General features: G+C 38.4%; 1 protein-coding gene across 1 annotated transcript; it reads right to left on the reverse strand.

Moving 5' to 3' along the window:
- Positions 1-1,489: 1,489 nt before the first annotated feature.
- Positions 1,490-26,960, reverse strand: LOC126970575 (cGMP-dependent protein kinase, isozyme 1-like). The gene is made up of 11 exons (XM_050816554.1): positions 26,773-26,960; positions 21,520-21,887; positions 20,110-20,393; positions 19,516-19,685; positions 19,038-19,276; positions 18,127-18,227; positions 16,931-17,147; positions 13,037-13,268; positions 12,634-12,732; positions 8,767-9,023; positions 1,490-1,871 (listed from the first exon to the last, which is right to left on the reverse strand). Exons 1-11 carry the CDS (start codon positions 26,869-26,871, stop codon positions 1,712-1,714), a joined length of 2,226 nt encoding a protein of 741 aa, XP_050672511.1. The 5' UTR covers positions 26,872-26,960; the 3' UTR covers positions 1,490-1,711.

Here is a 26,960-nt window from a genome sequence, read left to right on the forward strand (position 1 = left end):
TTATACTAAATAAGTATTATAAAGAGGATAGATTTATATATTGTTTGTTTGTTTGCATTGAATAGGCGCCAAAACTACTGAAGTGATTTGAAAAATTCTTTCACTGCTGGGAAGGTAAATTATCCCCGGGTGACAAAGACTATATTATATGTTCAGAAGAGTAAATTTAAAAAATATTCTTTAGATCACTGGCGCTGCGAAAAGTTTTGATGATTCAATAAAATAATGTACTACGACTTTGCAGAAGACATCATTATTTACGAAAAGTGTTGCGACAGCATAATCTATCTATATATATAAAAGAGAATGTTTGTTTGTATGTTCCCTAATAACTCCTAAACTATTCGTACGATCTCAATGAAATCTTTTGTAATAGATTCGTTGAAGCTCAAGGAAGGTTTACATATATAATTTATATGGCAAAACAACGTTTGCCAGGTCAGCTAGTATGTTATAAGAGTTATTTTTTAAATTTAATTGAGATGTCGCTACTACATGCTCAGCCCTGTATGTACGTATATGAAGTCGCGGGATATAAGCTAGTTATTTTATAAAATGAAATAAGGATCTTTCTAGAACTGAGCATTACAAATGTACCGATCGATTCAAACTTATTTCATACTGGATATGGGCTATGTTAAAAAGAGATATTTAGATACAAGTGGAGATAATATTGTTAGTATTTGACAATGTTAATGAAATAGTATAGACAATGGTCAGATTGAAGGATAAACACGCTTGGCAACTGTAGCTAGTTGAGTAACTAACTACTATTACAGAGTACCTAAGGAATAACGACACTTCACACAAAGGTCCGACGGAGCCGTCTAGACGGCAGTCGTGTGGTAAGTGGGGGGCGAGAAAACTGCTCACACAGGTCTCAGTTAAAATGGGACACGTGTGAAAAGGGCTACCGTGTCTCTCGTAATGTTATCGTGTCAATATTATTATTAATGCATTATGATACACACCCCTTGTGCTGTTTTAAGCATTGACTTACAATCAGTGCTCTGTGAACGGCTGGATCACTTGGCGTTGCGTAGAGACGTTGCACATTGTGCGTCTTCTACCGCATTTATCAGGGGGAGTGTTCCGAAGAGCTGTTTCACCTGAACCCTGCCGCTGAACTCCACCTTCGCACGACTCGCCACAAATTAGGATATTATCCCTACCATCTGGATGTGTGGCGGTCCTCCACTGTGCGCTTTACAAGGAGCGTTCTTCCACGTACTACAAAGTTGTGGAATCTGCTTCCTTGTGCGATGTTCCGGGACGATACGACATGGGTAAGTACCTACAAAAAAGCGCGTACACCTTCCTTAAAGGCCCGCAACGCTCCTGCGATTCATAAACACAATTTTTTTCGACGTTTTCACAGCCGTCATAGTCTCCAATCCTTAATCTAAGCCTACGACCATATTTTGATGCCTTAATACAATTAACGGTGTCAATACGGGTAACAATGAATAAAAAATAAATAAAAGCCATGTTTAATTGAATTATATTTATTTATAGAATAATTGTAATGTAATTTAGCCACAGTATTATGTAATAAATTATGTGACGTCATTAAGTAACTTGCATATGACGTCATTGGACACAAAATTACATCAATGATTCATTTTTATTTAGGCTGTTCCACTGCTTTTTTGTGGGTGAATTTCCAGTTTAAAGTAGGTTCTGTTTAATAAGTCTAATGCTATAATTACATTTAGAAATCAATATCCCATCCAGAAGTCTCATCTGGAGGTAGTTTATCTTTGGGATACTTCTCAAAGTTGGAAAGATCCAGATCATTGGCTACGGGCTGAATCAGCGGGGCCTTCAGTTTTCCTTCACGTAGGCCTTCCCAGTCGAAACCGAGAAACCATCTGTAAACAATAAATAATATATATTTATTTGAAAAACCTTAATTTGATCTACATTTTATATTAGAAAAAGCATAAAAGCAGAATTAACGCAGTTGAGATGCGATCACTCCGTAGTATGTGTGGGGTGAGACTGACTGATAGAATTCCGAATGCGGTAATACGAGCGCGCTGTGGTTTGTAAGAAGATGTGACAAGGACTGAAAAAGGAATGCTGAAATGGTTTGGACACGTGGAGCGAATGAGTGAAGAAAGAATGACGCATCAAATATATAAGGCAAGTGTGTGTGGGCAAGTCGGTCGCGGGAGACCTCGTAGAACATTCGTCGACCAAATTGGGGACGTTTTGAGAAAAGGAAAGGTCCGAAGCACCCGCAACCGGCGAGCATGTATGAAAAGAGTAATGAATGTTGAGGAAGCGCGTGAGGTTTGTAAGGATAGAAGCAAGTGGCATTCTATTGTCTCTGCCTACCGACGGGAACAACGCGTGAGTGTATGAATGAATGAATGAATGAATTTATGTCATGTTATTAGATGATTACAATTTTCATAAATTTCTCTCGCTTATCCAAGTCTGAAGTTAAATTCCAATTTTTATTTTGTTCCTGATCTAATTTACTCTAGAAGGCCAATTTCATCAAATTAACACTAGTGCATTGAAATGTTACATGAGCTTTACATTTTTAGAGGACGCAATCGGAAACTATGCGTCTTACAAATATTTGTAAAGACATAATTTGTAGCAAATCTCTTTGCCTACAAATATGTTCATATAACTTTTTACCTATTTTTATTTTTACCTAAATTTAAAATTAAAAAAAGTTATAGAACAAAAAAGTTGTTAAAAAAATTGTTAGTGATTTTTTTAAGACGCATAGTTTCCGAGATATTACAAAATGGTTTTTCCAAGATGGCGGCCGTAAGGCAAGGGCGGCAATCCCACAAACTTGGGGTTAAGCTTCTATTGACCCCCCACACATGTCCCTTAAATAAAATTACGTCCTCCAAGAAATACTGGGTCTCGAAATCTCGAGCGATTGTCAATTTCGTGGTCATCTGGAGGGCAAAGCCAAATTGCCTTCAAAGAAACTGGGCGTCATAAATAGAGCACGGCAATACTTCAAGCCGGCCCACATACTAGCGCTCTACAAAGCGCATGTCCGGCCACACATGGAGTATTGCTGTCATCTCTGGTCTGGCGCACCCCAGTATCAGCTCGATCCATTTGACCGCGTGAAACGTAGAGCAGCTCGAATTGTGGGTGACCCAGTGCTCTGTGAACGGCTGGATCACTTGGCGTTGCGTATAGAAGTCGCTTCATTGTGTGTCTTCTACCGCATTTATCACGGGGAGTGTTCCGAAGAGCTGTTTAACCTGATTCATGCCGCCGAATTCCATCTTCGCACGGCACGCCACAAGTTATGATATCATCCTCACCATCTGGATGTGTGGCGTTCCTCCACAGTACGGTTTTCAAGGAGCTTTCTTCCACGTACTACTAAGCTGTGGAATGAACTTCCTTGTGCGGTGTTTACGGGACGATACGACATGGGTACCTTCAAAAAAAGTGCGTACACCTTCCTTAAAGGCAACGGCAACGCTCCTGTGATTCCTCTGGTGTTGCAAGAGATTGTGGGCGGCGATGATCACTTAACAACAGGTGACCCGTACGCTCGTTTGTCCTCCTATTCCATAAAAAAAAATGCAATATTTGGTCCTTAAATTATAATTTCAATGGACTACACTAAAAATTGGAGAACGATGTTTGTTGTACTAGTGGTTTAAGTATGAAATTGCCGTTTTGGTAAACCTTTCTTAGTATTAGGTTTTTTGAAAGTTTATTCAAATAAAAGCTAGAAGATTCTAGAAAAAAACTGCAAGTACAACATTGGATTGACTTTCAATTTGATTTTCATTCGGCTTTGAAATTAAGGATAATTAACTTATAATAATTAAAAATGAATAGGTAAATATCAAATAATATAAATGAGTTGCTATTTCTATATGTCAGGTTAAACATTAACGTATTCAATTTATATATTTTATTGTTTTCCTCACTGGTCATATCTGCAGAGTATGGATAACCGCAGGTCATAAATTAAAACCCATTTCCCTGCATATTTGAAATAATTGGTTTCAACTCCTCACTAATGATTGCTTGTTAACATTTTTAATATTAAGAAAATTTATTGAATTAGGCGTTACTTTGCGGAAATCCATAATTATGCAAATGATTTAAGTTTTCTTTAGTGTTAATTCCGCCAATATTTAATTAATCTATATATTTTATATTAATTTATTTAAAATCTGGCCCGACTCTCGTGCCAAATTTTGGCGAGACAACACGTCCTGAGGATGCCTCGTGTAGTTAACAACTTAAATCATTTGTATTTTTAATATTGTACTTTTTTTAATGTGATAACTCTCACTTCTAATTCCTAATATGCAAATATTGGAGTTGAGCAGGTTTTCAACTCTAAAGTAGATCATGTAGATAAAGAAACAACCTGAGAGTTGAACAAGGCATAAAAGATTTATCAACGATGCGTCACTCGAACGGTTGGCTCAGTTGGAAGAGTGCTCGGAACGCGAGAGGTCGCGCGTTCGAGTCCCACATCGTTCATAAATTTTGTTTATAATATTGCCATACAAAATAGTGAGTTATTAAACAGAACATATATTGAGTATAAAACAGAGTTTACCCACTAAAATCTCACAAAATTTACCTACCCCTTTATAATATTAATATTTGGTGTGTGCGCCAATATATTTGTTATTATCGTGTGTGTACAACGCGAGTGATCTATATATCTTTTCAATTGGACGTTTTTTAATGTTTTGGAATTGGAAGTGTGTGTTAATCACATTCAAAGATTTTTAATTAACGATGTAAAATATATATTTTACTTCAGTTACACGACAAATCTTATAACTATATTTACAATACTACGACTACATAAAATAATTAAAACTATCATTACGTGGAAGCGTACCAAGAATACTGGCAGCATTACCGAGTTGGATAGCAAGGCTGATCCGTTGACTGAAATAGCTGCCAGCGCTTGGGTTTCCAGTAGCCTTATTGAAGCGCGAAGATAGTATTTTGAACATTCTCCGCGCCTCTGGGCCCCAAGGGCCAAGTGTCTCGACACCAAAGGGCACAAAGATGTATGACTCACTGAGACCAACATATTTGCGACGCTTACTGTCTTCGGCAGTCGAAGCAGCAGCCCCAGCACCAACTGACGTAACTTGGACATGAGAAGGAGCCAGAGTGTCGACGCAAGTAGCGTCCAAAGATTACTTCTGTCTTATTTATAAACGCAAAGTTAGAAGTAATTTTAAACTTGGAGTAACTTCATTGCGTTTATAAGACAGCTTATGTTTAAAAAGAATATTTGTTGGATTTATTAATGGACTAATTCAATGTTTTATTGTTTTCAAGCTACTTAAATGCGTTGGAGTGGAGATTTAATGATGCGAGTGGAGGCTGCGGACAATCACTTGGCCGCCATGGTTGACAAGTTACGGGTTATTATGAATGTCATATTACAGAACACCTCTACCGCTCGTGACCTTGGGCCCATTCTTCATCAGATGTCAGTATTATTTTATTTTTTCATTTCAATTATTCAAAATAAGTTTTGATAATTGCTGCGCTTACCCCCTTTTTATATATAAGAGGGGGCAAACGGGCAAGAGGCTCACGGGGTGGCAATCCGCAACAACAGATGTCAAGAGATATGTAGCCGGCCTTTAAAGTGGGAGTAAGCTCTTTTCTTGAAGGTCCCTAAGTCGTATCGGTTCAGGAAAACCGCAGCCGGTAATTGATTCCACAAAGTGGCTGTGAAAGGTAAGAAATTTCTTGCAAAACGCGCGGCTGTGGAATGCCAGACGTCAACGGGATGCGGGTGGTGCTTTGCACGTAATGTCCTTGTGTCTTTGAGCACTCCTCATCCATTTTCATTTAGCTTTTGAACTTTGGACGTGTAACGAGATATTGTGTTGTTTTCGGACGTGTTTTATTTTACATGACAGTAACCTTTTTAATGACACCAAGCCCAGCGAGATACAAATAGTACCTACAGTGAAACAGTACATACTTTATTGGAACAGTAGGAACATACCTATATCCAAAATGACTTTTAGCATCCACATATTTTAAATTGGGTATATTTAAACTAACTTCTGTCATTCTGCTCCGCCCCATAGTTAAAGACAACATTCCAAAAATTCCTCATTCACAGGGTAGTATAAGTAGGCATAGAGTATGATTGTAGAATATATGCGTCTTTTTTCTCATCAATGTCGCACAGTGGCGGATTTACAGATTTGACGCCCGCAGGCTATTAAATTTTTGCCGCCTCAAAATTTTGATATCTTAGTCCACAAAATCATATCAATTTTCTATCAAGAAAATTCCAACTGTATGATTTGTGCTTCATCATCCTCGTTACATCAACTTTTCCCGTATGGTTAGTATCATTGAGAACTATGGTACCGTGTTAGATCATGAATTTTTAGAATAACACAAAAGCGATTCGATATTATTTCAGGGTTAACACATTTCTCGTTGTCATAGATAGACTCATATCGGATTAACGAGAAATTGTTATTTTAATTAATAAAGCGTTTAGCAATTGTTTATTTAGAGATATTTATTATTTAGCATTGTTTATAGGACTATATTTCGATTTTTGTGAAATATTTTTATTTCTCTCCAATTTTCGAAAATCGTATTTTGTGTGTGTATAATTTTTTTTACAATTTGTAAATCGAAATATAAAAATTGTGAACTAAATTTGCCGCTCCTTAAAATTTGCCGCCCTAGGCTCCAGCCTACTCAGCCTGCTGGTAAATTCGCCAATGATGTCAGATAAAAAGATTCGATGTATTATGCTTTAATTTTTTGATTGCGTCATAATATTTGTCTAATCGTTAGTTTTCATTTAATGCTTGTTTTTAATTTAAAAATAATAATCACGTATTGGACCCAACTAGTTCAGGACGATCCAGTTGATTCCTGGCTCCTGTGATTCTTCTGATGATGTAAGAGAATGTGGGCGGTCGTGACAATGCTAAGTATATTAGTTGATCAGTATGCTCATTTGTCCTTCTCTTGCATAAAAAAGTGACAAGTATCATAAAATAATAATTTCATCAAAATTAATCCCATAGTCGAGATATTATGTTCATGATCTAGGTTACAAACTACGATCATAGCCCAACTAGAATGTAATGCGGTAGTTAGCCCCTATATCTAACGTTTTATTACTTCATAGTAAAATATGTCAATAATTAATTGAATTTTAATTAATGTCTGGCGCGCCCGCAGTGTTCTAACAATAATTAATGATTTACAACAAATACAGAAATAAATTTGCCACACTAAATATTTATGCGGACAAGGAAAAAAACTATACAATTTCTACTATACAAAATCATACGAGAAAACCACCGTACACAATAAATGTTAATTAGACATGCTATGCTAGGTAGTATCGCATTTAGCGTTTAGTATTAAATGTATGATTACACAATTCTGTGTCATACATGGCCGTATTCCTAATTAATCTACCAATTCCAAGCGTGATTGCTTAGTCGGTGTCAGCCAAGGTAGGTTTGTATCTACATGTACATAGTTATAAGTGAGATGTGCTTGTGTCTCACGCGCGACGTGATGAGGTGAGAGGTGAGAGCGGGGCCGCGGCGGGAGGACACCGATTCCAAAAATAACAATAATGGTATCTAGAATTAGATTAATTATTTAGATAGTATAAAAATACGCAATTATTTTTATATTTTTTTAGTGCATATTATATCTATTGTTTTGGAATAGAATTTGAAGTCCGTTGTTTTTTTGTTGAAAATTCTTTTCAGAAAATTTTGTCGTTACCATTTCTTATTATATAAAAATAGGTAAGGATCATTAGTATCAAGGGTAAATAGCGGTACAGTATAATCACAAATTGGCACTCACTAAACTCCAAGAAGAAGAGAAAACCACCTCTTTCTCGTTTTTCTCCTTAATTATACAAATTAAACCTGAGAGTTGAACAAGATATACCAACATTTATGATCCACTCGAACGGTTCGCTCAGTTGGTAAGAGCGCTTGGAGGGAACGAGAGGTCGCGGGTTCGATTCACGCATCGTTCATAAATTTTGGGTACAAATTTAATTTGCATAATAATTAATCCCAGATGTGAGGGATAACACTTTAAAAAATCAAATTGTTTATAATGGATACCTTAACTCAAAAAACTTCTTAGCCGATTTTGAAATATCCTTAACCTTAGGTAAATAGATTAAACAATTTTACATTGTCAACAAATAGTAACGTGAGCTTTGTTTTAATTTAAAATCAAATTTAGTATCTTATGAAAATTGATATTTAAAGTAAGCTAAAGTATCATAGTGTTTATTGAGTGAGAGTTGCGTCTGTGACAGCATCAACGACGGTGATGGTACATAGGTAAATGAGACTCGGTATCCACCAAAGCGGAGAGGAAACGAGATGTATTTTGATAACCAATCAGATTTCGTTATTTCCACATATCCTCTCCGCTTAGCTTCGGTAGAAATGGATCAAGCGGAGAGGAGAGGAGATGTCTCATTTGTCTATAGAATTTGGTGCCGCGTGCCATGGAGATGCGCGTAGCGTATTCCCTGCTGCCTTCTCCCCGCGCCTCGCACACGCAAAAGCGTTGTTATAAGCACAGCTAACAACTCTCCGCTTCGGAAATAACCTGACAGCTTCGTGGCATGTCTCCTCTCGACTCCACTCCTGTCCGCTTTGGTGGATACCGGGCTTGAAGAAGTGAAGCACAGGCGGGGCCCCAGAACTTTTCAAAGCATGAGCAGCAATCGCAAGTAAGTCAAAATATATTATTACTCACTTATGATTCTTAATATCCGTTATGCCGTTCTTCAAGTAACCCAGCCGTTCAGCGGGGACGGCGCGGCATAGTTTCCTGATGAGCATTTGTGCTGATTTCGGAACTCGCGGGTGGAATGCAACAGCATCGATGCCCCTCAGTATCAACGTGTAAGTTTTCATGTGGTCTCCACCGGCCGCGCGGAACGGTGGCTTGCCGACCAGCAGCTCGTGGATGAACACGCCGAGAGCCCAGCAGTCCACCGCACGGTCGTGACCCTGGATAAACAAAAGTGGTTTAAATCCATATATAATGAGACTTAGAGTTTCTTGCGCCGCTTCTTCTCTCTCAGAGCGCTATTTGTTTCCGAAGCGGTAGTAGTAACTAGTGTATTAGAAATGACATCAAAAAGAATTCTAAAGGAATAAATTTTGAGAAAATAAATGCCTTTTATGCCTTAACATCTTATGTCTCAAGGTGACGAGCGCAGTTGTAGTGCCGCTCAGAATTTTTGGGTTTTTCAAGAATCCTGAGCGGCACTGCATTGTAATGGGCAAGGCGTATCAATTACCATTACTCGTCTCGTCCCTTATTTTCATAAAATAATAATAATAATAACATATTATAATAATAAAATAATAAAAAATTTCGTTTATTTCAAAGATTTCATATACATTTTAGTGGTTGAGACTTCCCAGTAAATTGTCTTAGGACACTTGTATTGGAAATATCTCGCACTTCCTTAGCGGATACATAATACTTGATAAACAATATAGAAATAAACAAAAATGACTAAAAACCAAATTTTACAACTATCGCCACAATTAAAACAATTCTGAAAACTGTGGTGTGTGTGTGTGTGTGTGTGCATGATGGATAGTAATTAGACCATAGGAATTAGTTTCTCTTTAATCCCGCTCTTTTTTAATATCACACCGAATATTTAGCACAGTGCGCCAGACCAGACATGACAGCAATACTCCATGTGTGGCCGGACCTGCGCTTTGTACAGCGCTAGAATGTGGGCCGGCTTGAAGTATTGCCGTGCTCTATTAATGACGCCCAGTTTCTTTGAAGCCAATTTGGCTTTGCCCTCCAGATGGCCACGGAATTGGCAGTCGCTCGAGATTTCGAGACCCAGTATCCCGATACTAGGCGAGGCTTTTAGGGAAGTGTTGTCGAAGAGCGGTGATGCGACAAATGGGGTTTTTTTAGTGGTAAACGCGCAAACTTGAGTCTTCTGGGGGTTAAATTGGACAAGGTTCAATTTACCCCATTCTGCGACCTTCTCAAGAGAGGACTCGATAGAAGACACAAGTTTCTCCCGGCACTGGTCGACGATTTCCCGAGAGAGACGTGCATGGCCCGTGTATACGGCATCACCAGTGTTGTCATCTGCATAGCAATTAATGTTGGAAGTGTGCAACATATCATTGATATGCAGAAGAAACAGCGTAGGAGATAGCACACAGCCTTGGGGCACTCCAGCATTCACGGGCTTCGGGTTCGAGCAATGTCCGTCGACAACGACCTGTATGCTGCGCCCAGGTAGGAAGCTGGAGGTCCACTTGCACAAGCTCTCGGGAAGCCCAAATGATGGAAGTTTAGAGAGGAGCGCCTTGTGCCATACACGATCAAAGGCCTTCGCTATATCCAGGCTAACTGCCAGGCCTTCCCCCTTGCTTTCAATAGCCGCGGCCCATCTATGTGTTAGGTATACCAGAAGATCACCTGCCGACCGACCATGGCGAAAGCCGTATTGTCGGTCGTTGATCAACTGGTGACCCTCTAGGTATACCAAGAGCTGACGGCTTATTATGCTCTCCATGATTTTGGAGAGCAGGGAGGTAATAGCAATAGGCCTGTAGTTTGCCGGATCCGAACTGTCTCCTTTTTTTTGGATCGGATGGACAAGGGCTGACTTCCATGAGTCAGGGACTACGCCTTTGGAATAAGAGTGCCGGAATAAACGCGTTAGCACCGGCGTCAACTCAGGGGCACACGTTCTAAGCACGATTGGAGAAATGCCATCCAGCCCGCTCGACTTCCTGACGTCCACCGAAAACAGAGCTCGCCTAACAGTTTTCTGTCTAAACTGTACTTCAGGCATAGAGCTCTGACACCGCAGGATGTTCGGCGGTGTTTTTCCGTTGTCGTCAAGAGTCGAGTTGGAGGCGAAAAGAGCGCACAGTCTCTTTTGCCGTATGGGCCAGGGTGTCATTCCTCATGTGCAACGGCGGCATGGACGGCTGGCTGAAGTTACCAAGAGCAGCTTTCGACAACGACCAGAACTTGCGTGTTCCGGTCGGGTAACTGGAAAGCTGCTCGCCGATTTTGACGACGTGTTTTGACTTTGCACGGGCGATTTGTCGCTTAAAAAATCTGGAAGCACGGTTGTAAATGGCCTCCGGTCCTCGACACTAACCTATACGAAACATAGCGGCACTAGGCCGCTACTTCACGCCGGTATTCTGTGCGAGTGTGGTAATTAACCCGGAGTCTGGCCCGATTGTGCTGACGTCAAAAGACGGCTGCGTGACTCTCCCACTTCGAAAAAGCCCTTAGTCGCCTCTTACGACACCGATGGGCCTGGGACTTCCCTATTCTTTTTATGCCCCGGGGAAAGTACAGGGCAAGCCTGGGACTAAATTGTGATTATTTTATAGCGATAAAAATGACTGTACAATATTGTATATTTTTATTGAAAAGAGCGCAAAAAAGGAATGCTGGGAGAGTTTCTTGCGCCGTTTCTTCACTCTCAGAGCGCCATTTGTTTCCGAAGCGGTAGTAGTATCTAGTATATTAGAAATGACATCAAAAAGAATTCTAAAGGAATCAATTTTAAGAAAATAAATGACTTTTATGCCTGCCTTTAAGAAACAATTACTAACATACAATTATAAGTAGTGTAGCCCTATTAAGTTTGTACAAATAAATACTTGAAGAGTATATTGCGATACAATTATACTTCAACCTATAAGTACTTAGTTATAAATTAATATGAGAGTTATATTACGGAACTATTTGATCTATATACATATTATCTACCGACTCCGAGCCAGAGCGGTTACATTATCATTATACAACGTTTTATATCTATACAGTTACAGCCACACTTGCGAGACGTTCGATAATGTAATAGCTTAAACACATGGTCGGTCTTGGTACGGCCGGGCTATCGCACGGTCAGGCGCGGCGTGAGCATACCAATTAAACCGGCGTCGTACTAGGTACGGTCCCGACGGTAATAATATAATTTTGAGCTTAGATCATCTATACGTCTAGATCATAGGTTCTCAACGTGGGCGATAACGCGTTTGAGACTTTCGGGGGGGCAGTAGAAGACCCAGAGAAAATTAGGGTGCATTAAAAAGGCGCAGATGGGGCGTGGGTAGATTAAAAAATATAGTCTAAAAAGGCAAAAAAAATACACGACAATACTCTAGAAAAAAAACATATTCTCAAAGTGGGCGGTGAGCAAAATAAGGTTGAGAAACTATGGTCTAGATAGACGATGACAGCTGTGAAAACGTTGAAACAAAATAGACTTTAAAACTAACCTCTACTTTGAGGATATTACGCACACTAACACAAAATGTCATACAAATCGCGAGTGTAAGACGTATCTTGTCACGCGCACCAAACTAATATTCCTGGTCTGTTTTTATCGGTTGTCTAACAGCAACAGACTATCTAGACATACAAATTATAGTAGATTTGACAATACGACATACCATCGAATATGGTCATCTACCGGACCATTTCCGATGTTTCGACCGTACCAAATCTGATCATGTGTTTAGGCTTAAAGCCTATAATTGGATAGTATAATAGCCTATATATATATATATATATATATATAATATATAGATTAGATGGTATTGATACCTTGTTGAGGACGATTTCTGGTGCAACGTACTCAGGAGTACCGGCAAACGTCCAAGTTTTGCTGTTTGTTGACAAATTTTTGGCAAATCCAAAATCTACCTGCAGACAAGTAAAATAATTCATTATTTTTAAGTGATATACCTCACTTCTGGGATTAAATATTCAAATTAAATTCATATTAAAATTCATGGACGATGCGGGACTCGAACCCGCGCCTCTCGGTTTAGATTTGCTATTATTGGGGTTAAGCAGGTTATCGACTGTAAAGTAGATCTTGTAGATGGAGCCACAACCTGAGAGTTGAACTAGACATACCAAAATTGATAGATGCGTCACTGGGGTGAATTGTGTGTTGTGACTTTAAAAAAATAATATTATTGTTAACACAATGAATACTATATACCAGCTTAATGTATCCCTTCTTGTCCAACATCAAGTTCTCCGGTTTTAAGTCTCTGTAGATGATATCCTTGGAGTGCAGATACTGAAAGGCTTCTAGGACGCAGGCGGCCATGAACCGCGCGATGTTCTCCGGGAAGTAGCGCTGCTTCTGAAGGATGGTCCACACGTCGCCACCGAGCACGGGCTCCATCAAGAAATATAGGTACTTGGTGTCCTTGAATGTGCGGTACAGTCTGTTACAAATTAAACTATTACTTTTTTATCTATTACTATTTTTGTGCCAGTTGGATGCTCCTTTGCACAGGATGCCGGCTAGATTATGGGGACCACAACGGCGCCTATTTTTACCGTGATGCAGTAATGTGTATGTGGGCTCCGTAGCTAGTGAAATTACTGGACAAATGAGACTTGACATCTTATGTCTCAAGGTGACGAGCTCAGTTGTAGTTCCGCTCAGAATCTTTGAGTTTTTCAATAATCCTGAGCGGCACTGCATTATAATGGGCAGGGCGTATCAATTTCCATCAGCTGAACGTCCTGCTCGTCTCGTTCCTTGTTTACATTTGAAAAAAATCTGCCGCTGAAGATACAGTTTTAAGTAGTTTCGGGGTCAGAGGTCCTTTCCTTTTGATATCGCTGCAAAACAGCTGTTGTTGAATTTCATTATAATTCACAATAAAATCATGCAAATAGTTAACTTGTATTACATAATAAACATTGTAAATTTTGTAATTTAAGTAATTTTCAGTAAGTGTGTGCATTTATTATTATTATTTATAACAATATTTGAATATCTCTCACACACGCTGTCTAGCCCCAATCTACGCATAGCCGTTAAATATTGAGCACAGATATAAAATTAAATCCGGACAAGTGCAAGTGGGACTCGCCCAGCGAAGGTGCCTTACTTTTTTTAATTTTTTTTTGTCATACTAGGAAAATACCCTATAAATTAAGATTCCGAAATCTTGCACAGTATACTAGTATCACATTGCAAGTTTTGTAATCTAATATATAAAATTCTCGTGTTATGGTGTTAAACATTGAACTCCTCCGAAACGGCTTGACCGATTCTCATGAAATTTTGAGTGCATTTTGGGTAGGTCTGAGAATCGGCCAACATCTATTTTTCATCCCCCTAAATGTTAAGGGTGGTCCACACTAAATTTTATTTTTAATTTATTTTGACATTTTTTTAAAAATTGTTCGATTATGAGTCAGCATTCAAAAATACGAGGGGAGGCTGATAAGTAATCTACCTAACTATGAAAGAAAAGACTTTGATGGCTAGTTTTTTTTTTATTTTTCTATATAGTCTCCTGCAAGTCAAATACACTTATGACATTTGCAAATAAGTGACATCATGCCGTTATAATAGTAATTTTTATTTTGCTCGTCAAAATGGTCAGTCACAGCCTCCTTCATTTCTTCGTCCGTCGAAAATCTGCGACCCCTCAATTTTTTCTTTAAATCTTTGAATAAGAAATAGTCACAGGGAGCCAGATCTGGACTATAAGGTGGATGGTTAATTTCTGTGAAGCCGTTTTTGCTCAGGGCTGACCTCGCCGTTAAGGCTGTGTGTACAGGAGCATTGTCTTGTAAAAATCAGAACACCTTTGCTGAGTTTGCCTCTCCGCTTTTCTTTGATTTGTTCACGAAGCTGGTCAAGCAAGTTTGCATAATATTCAGCATTCATTGTTGTATTTTTAGGCAAATAATCTATCATCAAAATCCCTTCGACATCCCAAAATACGGTGACCATTAGTTTTCCAGCCGACGGCCGAACCTTGAACTTCCTTGGCGGCTTTTCTCCTTTAAATTTCCATTGCATTGACTCTTGTTTGCTTTCCGGATCCCACTGGCGAATCCAAGTTTTATCACAGGTCACAATTCGAGAGATAGTCTCTTCTTCTTTACCTTTGACCAGGTCTAGAAATGCCTGACAACATTCTACTCGCCTTTGTTTGTCAAAGGGGGTCAACATTCTAGGGACCCAACGCGCGCTCACCTTGGACATGCCCAAATGTTCGTGAATAATTTCATGAACTCGTTCCTTGCTAATGCCCACATCTCTGGCTATCTCCCACTGCTTGATTCGCCGATCTGCAAGAATCAGGTTCTTCACCTTTTCAACATTATCTGCGGTAACAGCAGAAATTGGCCTTCCACTACGTGGGTCGTCTTCCAGGCTCTCACGGCCATGTTTAAATTGCTTCGACCAAAACTTTATGACGAATTCAGAAGGACTTGAATTACCAAACACCTTTAACATGCGCTCTCTGATCTGCGTAGGCGTATTTCCTTCTTTACTTAGGAATTTAATCACTGCTCGATGCTCAAATTTCATCATTTTACAATTTTCTTTCGACATGGTGAAATCAAAGCAGCGCCAAAAAAACAAAAGCAAGCGAAAAAAAATAAGCGTCATAATTTTGAAAAAGGAATAAATATAGAATATGATTTTGCAGTGGCCAGTTCGATTTTCAAAACTTTCTTTAACAAAGTAGATTTTATATCAGCCACCCCTCGTACATACAACTTCAAATTTTCACCTATCTACAATCAACAGTTACTTTTGTATCGCGATTTTAATATCGGCAATACAACGTTTGCTGGGTCAGCTAGTATAATAATAAAAAACATCGCTAAGACAAAAAGTGTACTAGGTGATACTGTAAGTTACAGTATTTAAACACTTTTGCATTCTTTGGGACCATTGTTTAGTCTAGTGTTCCTGAAGGACGTCATTGAACGCACCGTCTTTTCAGGGCTATCGTATACCTTAGCAAATCATTAATTTTCGGCAAATATAAATCAAAGATCTTTGGGGGAGGTCTTTGTCTAGCAGTGGGGGTCTTCCGGCTGATATGATGATGATAATAATACAATAAAAAGGTGCATGGTCTGGACTGTATGGTGAAAGCATCATCAGTTCTGTATTTGAGGCCTTCAAAAACTCGCTTAGCTTATCGGATTGTGAGGACGCGTTGTTGTTCTTTGTTGCGAAGACGTTCTTTGCAAACTTTTTCAAAACCTCTGGGCAAGCACGTATTTACATATAGGTCTAGATGCAGTAACTCTCCTTTGTTTTGTAGTATATGCCGAAAAAAAGGACTAATTTTATTACATGACATTTCTTCTTCAAATCCCTACTAGTATTATAAATGTGAATGTAAGTTTGTTTGTTACGCTTTCACGCCTAAACCACTGAACCGATTTTGATGTTATTTAGTACAAGGATAGACAAGAGATTGGAAAAGGATATAAGCTACCTTTTATCGCGAATAAAAGGCAAGGCGGGGTGGAAATAGGGGGTGGAAATTTGTATGAAAGTTCGTCATAATCGAAGATAATTTATTATTATCGAATAAATTTAGATCTGCGTGGAGATGAAAAAGGGGGATAAAAGGTCTATAGTCAGTAGCTTATAAAATTGTATTAATCACAGCAGTTTGTGGTGTATTATTTGCAGAGTATATAAAAAAAAATGCTGCCCAAAGTAGCAATTGCGAGCGCGAGAAGTCGCGGGTAAATGCTGTCGTAAGAGGCGACTTGAGGCATTTATCAGTGGGAGGCTCCTTTTACAGGATTCCGGCTGGATTATTGGTACCAAAAAGGCGCCTTTTTCTGCCGTGTAGCAAAAATGTGTAAGCTTCATTGTGTTTTGGTCTGAAGGGCGCCGTAGCAAGTGAAATTATATATGTCTCAAGGTGAGGAGCGCAATTGCAGTGCCACTCATAATAGTTCGGTTGTTCAAGAATCCTGAGCGGCACTGCATTATAATGAACAGTATCAATTACTACCAGCTGAACGTCCAGCTCGTCTCATCCCTTATTCTCATAAAAGAAAATATTATTATTGCATAAAAAGCATCTTTAAAGAGATAAATAATTACCTGCATATAAAGTTATTATTGCACGCCATCATAATGTTTTTCTCATTAAACGCATGCTCCTGTTGTTGTTGTTGCACCATATCGATCTTCTTGAGACATTTGAGGGCAAACGTTAGACTTGGCTCTTTCTTATATTGCACCAACTCGACACGACCAAACCCTCCTACACCCATTGTACCGACGATTTCTAGGTCGTTTAATCCGATATATTCATATTCTGAAAGAAAAGATAAATTAAAATTTATGAAGAGACCAGTATCTTTGCACAGGATGCCGGCTACATTATGGGTCAACGGCGCCTTTCTCTGCCGTGAAGCAGTAATGTATAAGCATTATTGTGTTTCGTTCTTAAGGGCGCGGTTGTGAAATTACTGGGCAAAAAAGACTCAACATCTTCTGTCGGAACGTGACGAGCGCAATTGTACTGCCGCTCAGAGATTTTGGATTTTTCAAAAATCCTGAGTGACATTGCATTGTGATGGGCAGGGCGTATCAATTACCATGAGCGAAACATCCTGCTCGTGTCATCGCTTACTGTCAAAAAAAAACAAATGAAAAGTAAAATTAAGGTACCTATGGCCATTGCAATAGCGTTGTTGGACTATGGAGGCGGAAGAATGCTCTAAGCTTGAAAGTTATTCATATTGGTCTAGATATGCAAAAGATGCCAAAGTGACCGTGGGAGGTTAAAAATTTCTTACGAAACTATGTACGTATATGTGAACGTTCAACAGCGGATGCAGGTGTTCATCAATCAAGAATATTTTTGATGCCTGGGAGGAATCGCAGCATGCACTTGGCATCTTCTGTGATTTATCCAAGGATTTTGATTGTGTTCGACATTCAAGGCTGGTCAGTCTATGTCACTATGGCATAAAAGGAACTCCGCTCGATCTTCTGATTTCATATCTAAACAATAGAATTCAGCAGGTTGACGATAATGACAGGAGATCTTCGGGGACTCCTCTCCACTACAAGGGTCTATTCTTGGACTGTTTCTCTTTCTTATCTATATAAATGATCTTCCCAATTTATAGAAAAAAAAGGTAGTATTGTTTGCGGACGACTCTTCACTTATATATATATATATATATTTATATCAGTGAGGAGTCCTATATATATAAAGTGAAAAGAAACCAAATGATGTCTGAGGAAGTAATTAAAGAAGTTACAACTATTTGAGGCTTACAACCTACCGCTTTTAACTTCAGAAGTCTTCTTCTGTTGTGAAGGTCGAGGAACAGCATGCCGTATGTTTTTCAATTCTTCTAAATTACCTAGCAGTTCAGTAAATGGCCTGTAAAAACAGATAATATCAGCAATGTTTGATATGAGAAGCTTTCAGCAGATAAACGGCTTACAAATCACGACTGATAAAATCTTTCCTTATAAGAACACTCAATAACAAAACATATATAATCAATAAAGGCGTTTGACCGCTTGCCTTATCACAATGCGGTTCTCGCTGAAAATTTCAATGTTATAAAAGGACATTTCATTTCAATCAGCCTGTCACCTTAACATCATCATAACTTAAGAGAGAAAATGCTTTCAGCTTCGATTCGGATACAGTCCAGTCCACCTTACTTTTAAAATTGGTTGTCTCAAATATACTTTGTGAGATACAAAGATCGTATGACTGGATGTGATATGACAAGCATTGCCCATTGACATCTGCTACACCAGAGGTCTTAGAGATAACCTTGAAACTCCCTATGTCGTATCGGTGGCTGTGCTACAAGAGACTTTTCTTGCAAATCGCTCGGCTGTGGTATCAATGCCAAACATCTGGTGCGGATTAAATTGCGCATTATGACATCATGACCGGTGGCTTAATTCTGAAACCACCCCACATCCTTACGCAATGCCAAAGACACGAGCCAATCGGACGAGATCTTGATCTTAATCATTAGTTGGAAGAAGCTGGTATTAGCCCCCAAATTTTATCAAATTGAATTAAATGGATTTTTAATAGTCATACATATGACTATCAGCATCCTTATATTCATCTGCGATAGCATTTAACTGGGCGAAACCGCAAACACCTTCGTGCGTACATGTTATAAAAGCGTCGACTCAAATTTAACTACATAATATTTGTACCTACCCTCGTTCCAAAGTCAAGCATTCCACCCCAGGGGCCATAGCAGTCACGGTGGCAAGTCTTCTGTCTTCGTGTAACAGGGCTTGCTCTCCGAAGTATTCCCCACGCTTAAGAACTCCAACGCGGCGTTCCCCTCCATCACCATCACGTTTTGTGACTGCGACTGTCCCACCACGGATAATGTAAAACTTATCCCCTTTGTCACCCTGTCGGACTACAGGTGTGCCAGTTGCAAAGAATTCCTAGAAGTATGTAAATAATAGTGTTGTTAATTAGAGGAAGATGGGTATAATCTTCTTATTATCATATTACAATATTATACTTATTATTGGAATGGTATTTAGTGTAAAGCAATAATGTAATTCTCGTCACAAACCGTCAAGAGGTGAAATGAGATAAGGTACGCTATTATTAGTTCTTTGGAACTGACATTGGCGCTATCTAACAATTTTTCCGAATAAAATATGAAATTAATACGTACCCTCTTTAGAAAATCGGAAATCTTAGCAAGTTCGATAGGGTGAATGCCTTGCAGTAAAGGAACCGAGGACAAAAACCTCATATTGTCCTCCTGCTCTTGACGGCCGCTCCTCACCATAATTTTTTGGAATACCCTCCTTTCCAGGGTCCATACTTTTGCTTCTGTTATACCTTTAAAAAATTTAATAATATTTTTCTTGCAAATATTTGAATTAGCTGTTATGTAACAAATATGGAGGCCAACGTAATGCGAGCATGTTTATTGTGTACTAAACATAAAATCAAGTCATCCGTAGGTACAGACTACAGATTGTAATCGTGAGTTGTGATTGGTTTTATATTTGAAGCAAATAGAGCGAGTAATTGGGAAATATTACATTCGGTTTAAAATTCAAATTGTTATGACTTCAGCTAAGCTTTGATTCTCATAACCAAAATCATATTCTGAATTGCTGTTGCGATACCCTCAGTGAGGTAGTTTAAACAAAAATTAAATAGAATAATAAATAATTTTGTTGACTAGTGAAGTAAAGTGAGACTAAAATTAACCGTTACTATAGATATGTAAACATCAGTAATAAAACAGGTCACTTACATCGTATCGAAGCAAATCGTTTCGCCTTATACAGAATAGCTAGTTCACCAAATGCTTCACCAGATCCAAAATTCTTAACAACCTGTCCACCCTTTAAGACCTCAAATCGTCCATATGCTGACACGTACAGGTGGCTACCACTCTCTCCTTCTCTTATCATTAAGCTTCCCGCAGGAAATTCTTGGGGGCTCATTGCTTCCACTACAGCATCAAGTCTTTCATCATCCATTATATTTTTCAAGAAATCGTTAGACATAATAGCCCTTTTAATTTGTTGTATAGAACTAAAAGTGAAATTGGTAATTATTAATCTCACAGCAATCAAACTCAAACATAATTTAAATTTTTAAACCCAATTAGCTCGACATATTTTCGCTGACGAATCATTGCGAGACATTTTATTTTACATGTCTGAAGCCAAGTACCTCAATACACATCTATGATCAATTATCTTGCACGTGTAGATACTTATAATAAAATTGCTATTTGTATAAATTCTCTTTGATACAAGTAATATATATCAAGTAATATACAGAAGCTCTAACATGAATCTAGATTTTTGCTTATCTACATCCAGATTTGATGATTAAAGTCACGCGAATACTAATTAAAGGGTACAGTTTTTCCACAATTTATCTACAGTATGTAGATAAACTCTTTTTAATCCATCGACAAAAAAGAAAGAGGAATCTTTATTTTTCCAAATTCACAACTGCTAACCAGTACGGGAGTGGACCCAGCACTAGAATATTATCATATACACATCTATACTAATATTATAAATGTGAATGTAAGCTTGTTTGTTACGCTTTCACGCCTAAGCCACCGAACCGATTTTGATAAAATTTAGTACAGAGATGGATTCAATTGCAAAAAATCAGAGGTGGGTTGAAACAGGGTATGGAAGTTTGTATGGAAATTTGTCATAATGCAAGATAAAGTCATGAAATGATATGAAATAATTTATAAGCATTTATTCAAATATTTTTGAAATCTTGACCTACATGGGGTTGAAATAGCAGATTAAAGTTCACAGGGAAATACTATTAATGAGACTGTCCACAATGACAAGGGATAAATAATCTTCTATGATACATCATAGAAGAGCGCTGCCAGCAGCGAAAAGAGCGGTTAGTATGTGTATTATTTGAAAAGTATCCTAAAAAATAATAATACATGCCCTAAGTTACTATTCAACGTGGACGAAGTCGCGGGTAAAAAAGTACAAGTTTATTGAAGTACTTACGGAAATGAACCACCACACGAAGATTGAAGTGCGTTTAGCATAGCAAAAGTAGATAATCAATAAACTCTGTATTGGTTACGTTAAATTGAAAGAATATTCCACATTTCCGGTTTCGCATTTAAGCCTTAATACTATAAAGTTCAAAGAATTAAAATTCAACATACACTTCATCCTTTGCGTATTTATCGTACTGAAGATCTGTGAAAGCCCTCGTCGTGTCCAGAGGTGCATGTGGGGCAATGATTCCCCTCTTTCTTCGCATTCGCTTATCCGGATTGCTTTGGACAATCTCCGATATAGTCTTCCGGCCAGTGCTTATTTTAGGATCTTCACTTGAAACTTCGCTATCGGAATCCCTGACATTTGCTGTGCTTCCACGGCTCGACTTTTCGCTCTGTATGCTCATGTAACTTGACTTCTTACTGGATCCGCCAGCTTCCGGTATAGTAAGGCTCTTTTTGTAAGAGGCCGTTGCTCCATTTGATATATTTCCATTGCTCACCGGATTAACGGAATTAGTTTCAGGTAAAACCTAAAATATTTAAGATTTAAGTATTATGAGGTCTCGTTTCGATAGGACACCTTCCAAATCTTTCAACATTTCTTGAACTATTTGCGACACACCTACCAACCCTTTAATATATTCGTGCCGTTAAAACTAAAGAGGCTGTTAGTTAGCCGAAATCCTGCAAGGATATTAAAAAAATACCGAGGGGAATGAAGAATCCTGCTAGGGCTCTTTTGCGTATCATTCAATCAAATAAGACCTGAAGCTTGGTGCTTATGGCCGATATACAGTACATGCCCAAAAACTACCCCTACACTTAAAGAACTTTCTAGCCCGATACGTGAGCTAAGAGTACAGAAATATCCTTATCGCTGATGAAAATGCTTTCACAGCAAAATGACGAAGTGTGCAGTCCTAGCTCCAAAAAAGCTTCAAAAATAATTGGAAAATTGTAACGAGCTCACCATCCTGCGTCAGTCATAGTTTAATGGTAATAATGGGGGTGTCTTTGAATTTGTTTCACACATGTGAAAATGGAGCCAACTTTTTTGTTTTGAGACTTTGGCCAAAATGTATCATTAGGTCGTTTTAGATCATGTTGTGAAAACTCCAACAGTACTTACCAACTTGGACTTACCAACGACTCTGCACCTGGTCATGGAACTAACTACCCAAGTTCGGCTGGAAGGCAATGTTCCGGACTTTATAATAGCTGAAAACTGGCCAGATCTGAACCTCTTGGACTACAAATTATCGTCAGTGTTCAAAGACGTGGCTTGCTGTAAACGACTTACCAACATCGTATAACTTAAGAGTGCGTATCTATGCGATTAAAACATTATATTTTTGAGTTTTTTAACTGACTTCAAAAAGGAGGAGGTTATCAATTCTATCGGTATTTTTTTTTATGTATGTACTCCGATTACTCTGAGATTTATGATCCGATTTACGTAATTCTTTTTTGTTTGATGCGAATTAGATGCCATTTGGTCCCATAAAAATTTTACATAGTTTGGCCCAGTAGTTTTCATTTTATGAACATTTATATGAAAATTTTCGTCTACCTGGATGACATAGGTAATTGTTTTCTTTGTATGGCTTTTTTTTGGAGTTTTCATTCATATTGATTATAAATTATTATTAACTGACACTAAATCGTAAAAATTAAATAGAAACCATGTTTAAGAAAACCGACTTCAAAAACTGAAAAGTATCAAATAACTAAAAATTTAATTTTATACACCTCTTATGCAAACATTTACCTTTAATATTTATAAAATACTATTATTTGTATGTGGTACATATTTATGAAGAATGCTTTGAAGTCGGTGCCAAGCCAAATGTAATAAAGGTACCTACACTCGCGACGCGTGACTTTGAGCGGGATAGCTTGGTTTAGATCAAAACAACCCAAGCGGACAGAAACGCGTGGCCAGACAACCTAAATAATTAAGTTTTATTTTGTTTAGGGCAAACCTTTCTCAATTTTTGTCACAACATCTTCTTTCAGACCACAACGTTTTCTTATCTCACTATTGCTTATCCTGTCGCGCAGTTTTACTCCTAGCATACTTCTCAACTGAATTTATGCTGCTTTCTTGTTTCTTCTGCCATTCCCAACTTTCACTTCCGTACACGAGTGTTGGAACCAACGCCCTCTCATGCACAGGAAAACGAGCCTTGTTAGACACCTTCTGCCTGTTCATACAGGAGTGCAAAGCCTCATTCTTCATGTTTCTTGCATTCACTCTTCTTTCAATATCACTCTCATACTTTCTGTCTCTTGTAAATTTTGAACCCAGATACACAAACTCATTCACCTGTTAATTTTTTTATCTCCAATCACGATATTGCCGTCTGTCACTACCTCGTCTCTTTCAAACACCATCACTTTCGTCTTCTTAACATTCATCTTCATTCCACAATGGCACAATTACAGCTTTGCACCAGTCTCCTGGTACTTGCCCATTTCGCCAGCACAAATTGAAGAGGCGGTACAGCTGGCTAGCCACTATGCCCTGTCCAGCCCTCAGCATCTCGACGGTAATCCTGTCATACCCTGCAGCCAGTATGAGATTAGGTAAGCCTAATCTCATACTTTTCAATGCTTTCACTATGCTTATCTCACTTTCATCAACTTTTATATTAGTCTCAATACTTCTATTGACGTGCACTTTCTGTCTTTCAAAAAAACTTTAAAAATACTCTTTCCATCTCTTTTAACACACCTCTTCTCTCCTTATAATGATGGGAGATCTTGACTCCTGATTGTACTCAGCTCGGAGGTAGAAGTTTCTGAGTTAAGTTCATATATTAGTTCTGTAGAAACTTGTAAATTTCGTTATCGTAAATAATTTACACATGAAATCATAACACTGATTTCCTAGAATTAAAAAAAAAATATCATTAGATGTGATACGGAAAACAGACGTAAGCAAACCTAAAAGGAAATTTATTAAAAGCATTTGTAATTCGTTGATAAGTTTTTGATTTACTCATTTCATTTTAATTCGTTTAAATCACGGACGAGTATAAAAGGACTCCGGGCAATGAAATTAGCAAGTGCAGCACCGTTACGCTAGTGTGTGTTACGGGGGTTACTAGTTACACAATTTTTTCTCCCTTAAATAATCATATATTTTTAAAATATATTATTGAGACGCAAACTGATCTGTCACAGACGATGACAATTCTCATAATGGCCGCCTATCGGCCTGTAGTATTGTAAGTGTGTGCGTGGGGCTATGTATTTACACGTTAATCGGCTTGTTTTGGTGCTACACTGTTATGTAATTTGACACGGAGTCCTTCTTTTTTACTCGTCCTTGGTTTAAATAAGAATTCTGGTCTGTAGTGGCCGGTTGTGTTTGTTTGTTTGATTTTAATTAGATATAGCCCGTGTTTATTTTTTGAAATAATGTAAAAAATAAATGTAAAACACATCTTTGTAGCAAAGCCTGCGATATAATATTAGATTTTTTAAAGGCTAAGCTAAAGCTTGGTACAAAATTAGCAACATGTCACACTGCACAATTGCAGTGGCAACTAGATTCTATTATCGCGACTCTGAACGCGAATATTTTGACCAACTAGACTATCGCTCTAAAATTGTCCGAAGCAAAACTCTGCCCACGCGTCTATTAGGCAGAGTTTTCGTTCATAGACTTTGAACATTACGGCTACGAAATAAAGTGTTATTTTGAATGAATGTTTTTGACTTTTTACTAGGCGATTGGGAGTCTACTTTATAATAGTTACGTCAATGAGGGGTGTAGCTACCGCCGTACCTTTTATACGGGGCCCCCGGGATACGGGGGCCCCCGACGTGCGTTAACAAAATTAATGAAAACTTTTGCTGATTGCCGAAAAAAAGGCAAGGAGGATCTGTATTTAATTTCAATTGTTTGTAAAAAATTTGGAAAAAGTGACAGATAGAATTATAATGAATATTTTTTTTTTGCTTTTATTATTTATTTAATTTAATTTTATGCAAATAATTGTTTTCTTTTGTGAGAAATCTTTACCCTTCATAAGGGCCCCTAAGAAAATTTTTATATGGGGCCTCGCCAAGGCACGCTTAGCCACTGCTTATCAGTGACCCCTTTCAGTTGATAATAGATATCACGGGGTTGAATTCGTTAATAGCCAGAAGTAACCATGTCATGTGCACCTCAATAGCAGAATAATCTATATCGGACAGCCTAGGACTACTATTGTGATTATATTTTTATTGAAGCAACAAATGATATTGTACAAAATTGTATCATCATCATCAGCCGGAAGATGTCCACTACTGCACAAAGACCTCCCCCAAAGATTTTCACGACGATCGGTCCTGCGCTACCTTCATCCAACGGATTCCGGTGATCTTGACCAGATCGTCGGTCCATCTTGTGCGGGGTTACCAACACTGCGTCTTCCGGTACGTGGTCGCCTTTCGAGGACTTTACTGCCCCAACGGCCATCTGTCCGTCGAACTATGCGCCCTGCCCACTGCCACTTAAGTTTCGCAATCATTTGGGCTATGTCGGTAACCTTTGTTCTCCTACGGATCTCCATATTTCTGATTCGATCTCGCAGGGAAACTCCAAAAAATTGTATTCATTGTATTTTCTTGAAGAGCGCAATAATGAATTATGGGAGAGTGTCTTCTCACTCAGAGCACCATTAGTTTCCGAAGCGGCGATAGTGCTATAAAAAATAAATATCTTTGTATCTACTTGTGTTGTCTTTTTACGTTAACAAGTAAAACGGCTTCCATGATTAATTGCATGACTCCACAATATTTCGTATTTGTATCTACTGTTGACTGATGAAGGGTTTTAGAAATGTGGAGCTTCATCCTGGTTGTCAATCCAGGTCATGTTTAACACAGCTGTTGTCATCAGACTTGAGTCAAGAAATATGTTTAATGTCTGCTCGATTGGTTAAGGATAACAGGTTCAAAATTCAGTTCAAAGTTCAACATTTGACGCGAAAAACATTGGAAGTTAAATAATCATCTATGGCGACTATACCCTGCTCCCAGATGAAGATCTTCAGGCGAGTATTACAAACAGCAGTTCGTAAAGGCGGCAGGGTTTGACGACGAGCTATAAGTATGAGTGGCAAACACAATAGTTCAATTCTGGACACTGAGTCCACTACTAGGACTCATAAGGACAAGTCAAATAGCCACCCTCTTAAAATAATAATAAATAATCTATTAAGACTCAGGGATTCGTTTGCGAAATATTATCTAAAGGGCTAAAATATGGGCTCTGTGTGTGGACATGTGCTCGAGATATACCAACGACCATGTTATATTGTGAAGTTTCACATTAACTTCCCAGTAGTTTTAATTACAAACGGAAATACAACAAGACTAATATTTATTATATTGTCGTAAGATAAGTCTGTGTACACTCACATAAAAAGTCTCGCGTCTTCGTACATCCCGCTCCGGTACTGGAGTCGTAAGATCGAACCTGCTTCTAGAAGACCACCGAAACGGCGGACAGAGCACCATTTTTTATTAAAACTCAATTAACTTCAAAACATTATAAATTACACCGTTGTTGAAGCATTGGGTTCACGCCACACACTGAATTGCTTGAA

The sequence above is a fragment of the Leptidea sinapis genome, chromosome 21 (genome assembly GCF_905404315.1).
Source record: "Leptidea sinapis chromosome 21, ilLepSina1.1, whole genome shotgun sequence".
Taxonomy (NCBI): Eukaryota; Metazoa; Arthropoda; class Insecta; order Lepidoptera; family Pieridae; genus Leptidea; species Leptidea sinapis.

What these genes read in the sequence shown, in the direction of transcription:
- LOC126970575 (XM_050816554.1), bottom strand. Translation starts at nt 26,871, where the DNA reads ATGGTGCTCTGTCCGCCGTTTCGGTGGTCTTCTAGAAGCAGGTTCGAT. An exon ending in GAAGACGCGAGACTTTTTAT is followed by an intron (nt 21,888 to 26,772) that starts GTGAGTGTACAC and finishes TAAATATTTTAG; the next exon opens with GTTTTACCTGAAACTAATTC. An exon ending in ACGGATATTAAGAATCATAA is followed by an intron (nt 1,872 to 8,766) that starts GTGAGTAATAAT and finishes TATTGTTTACAG; the next exon opens with ATGGTTTCTCGGTTTCGACT.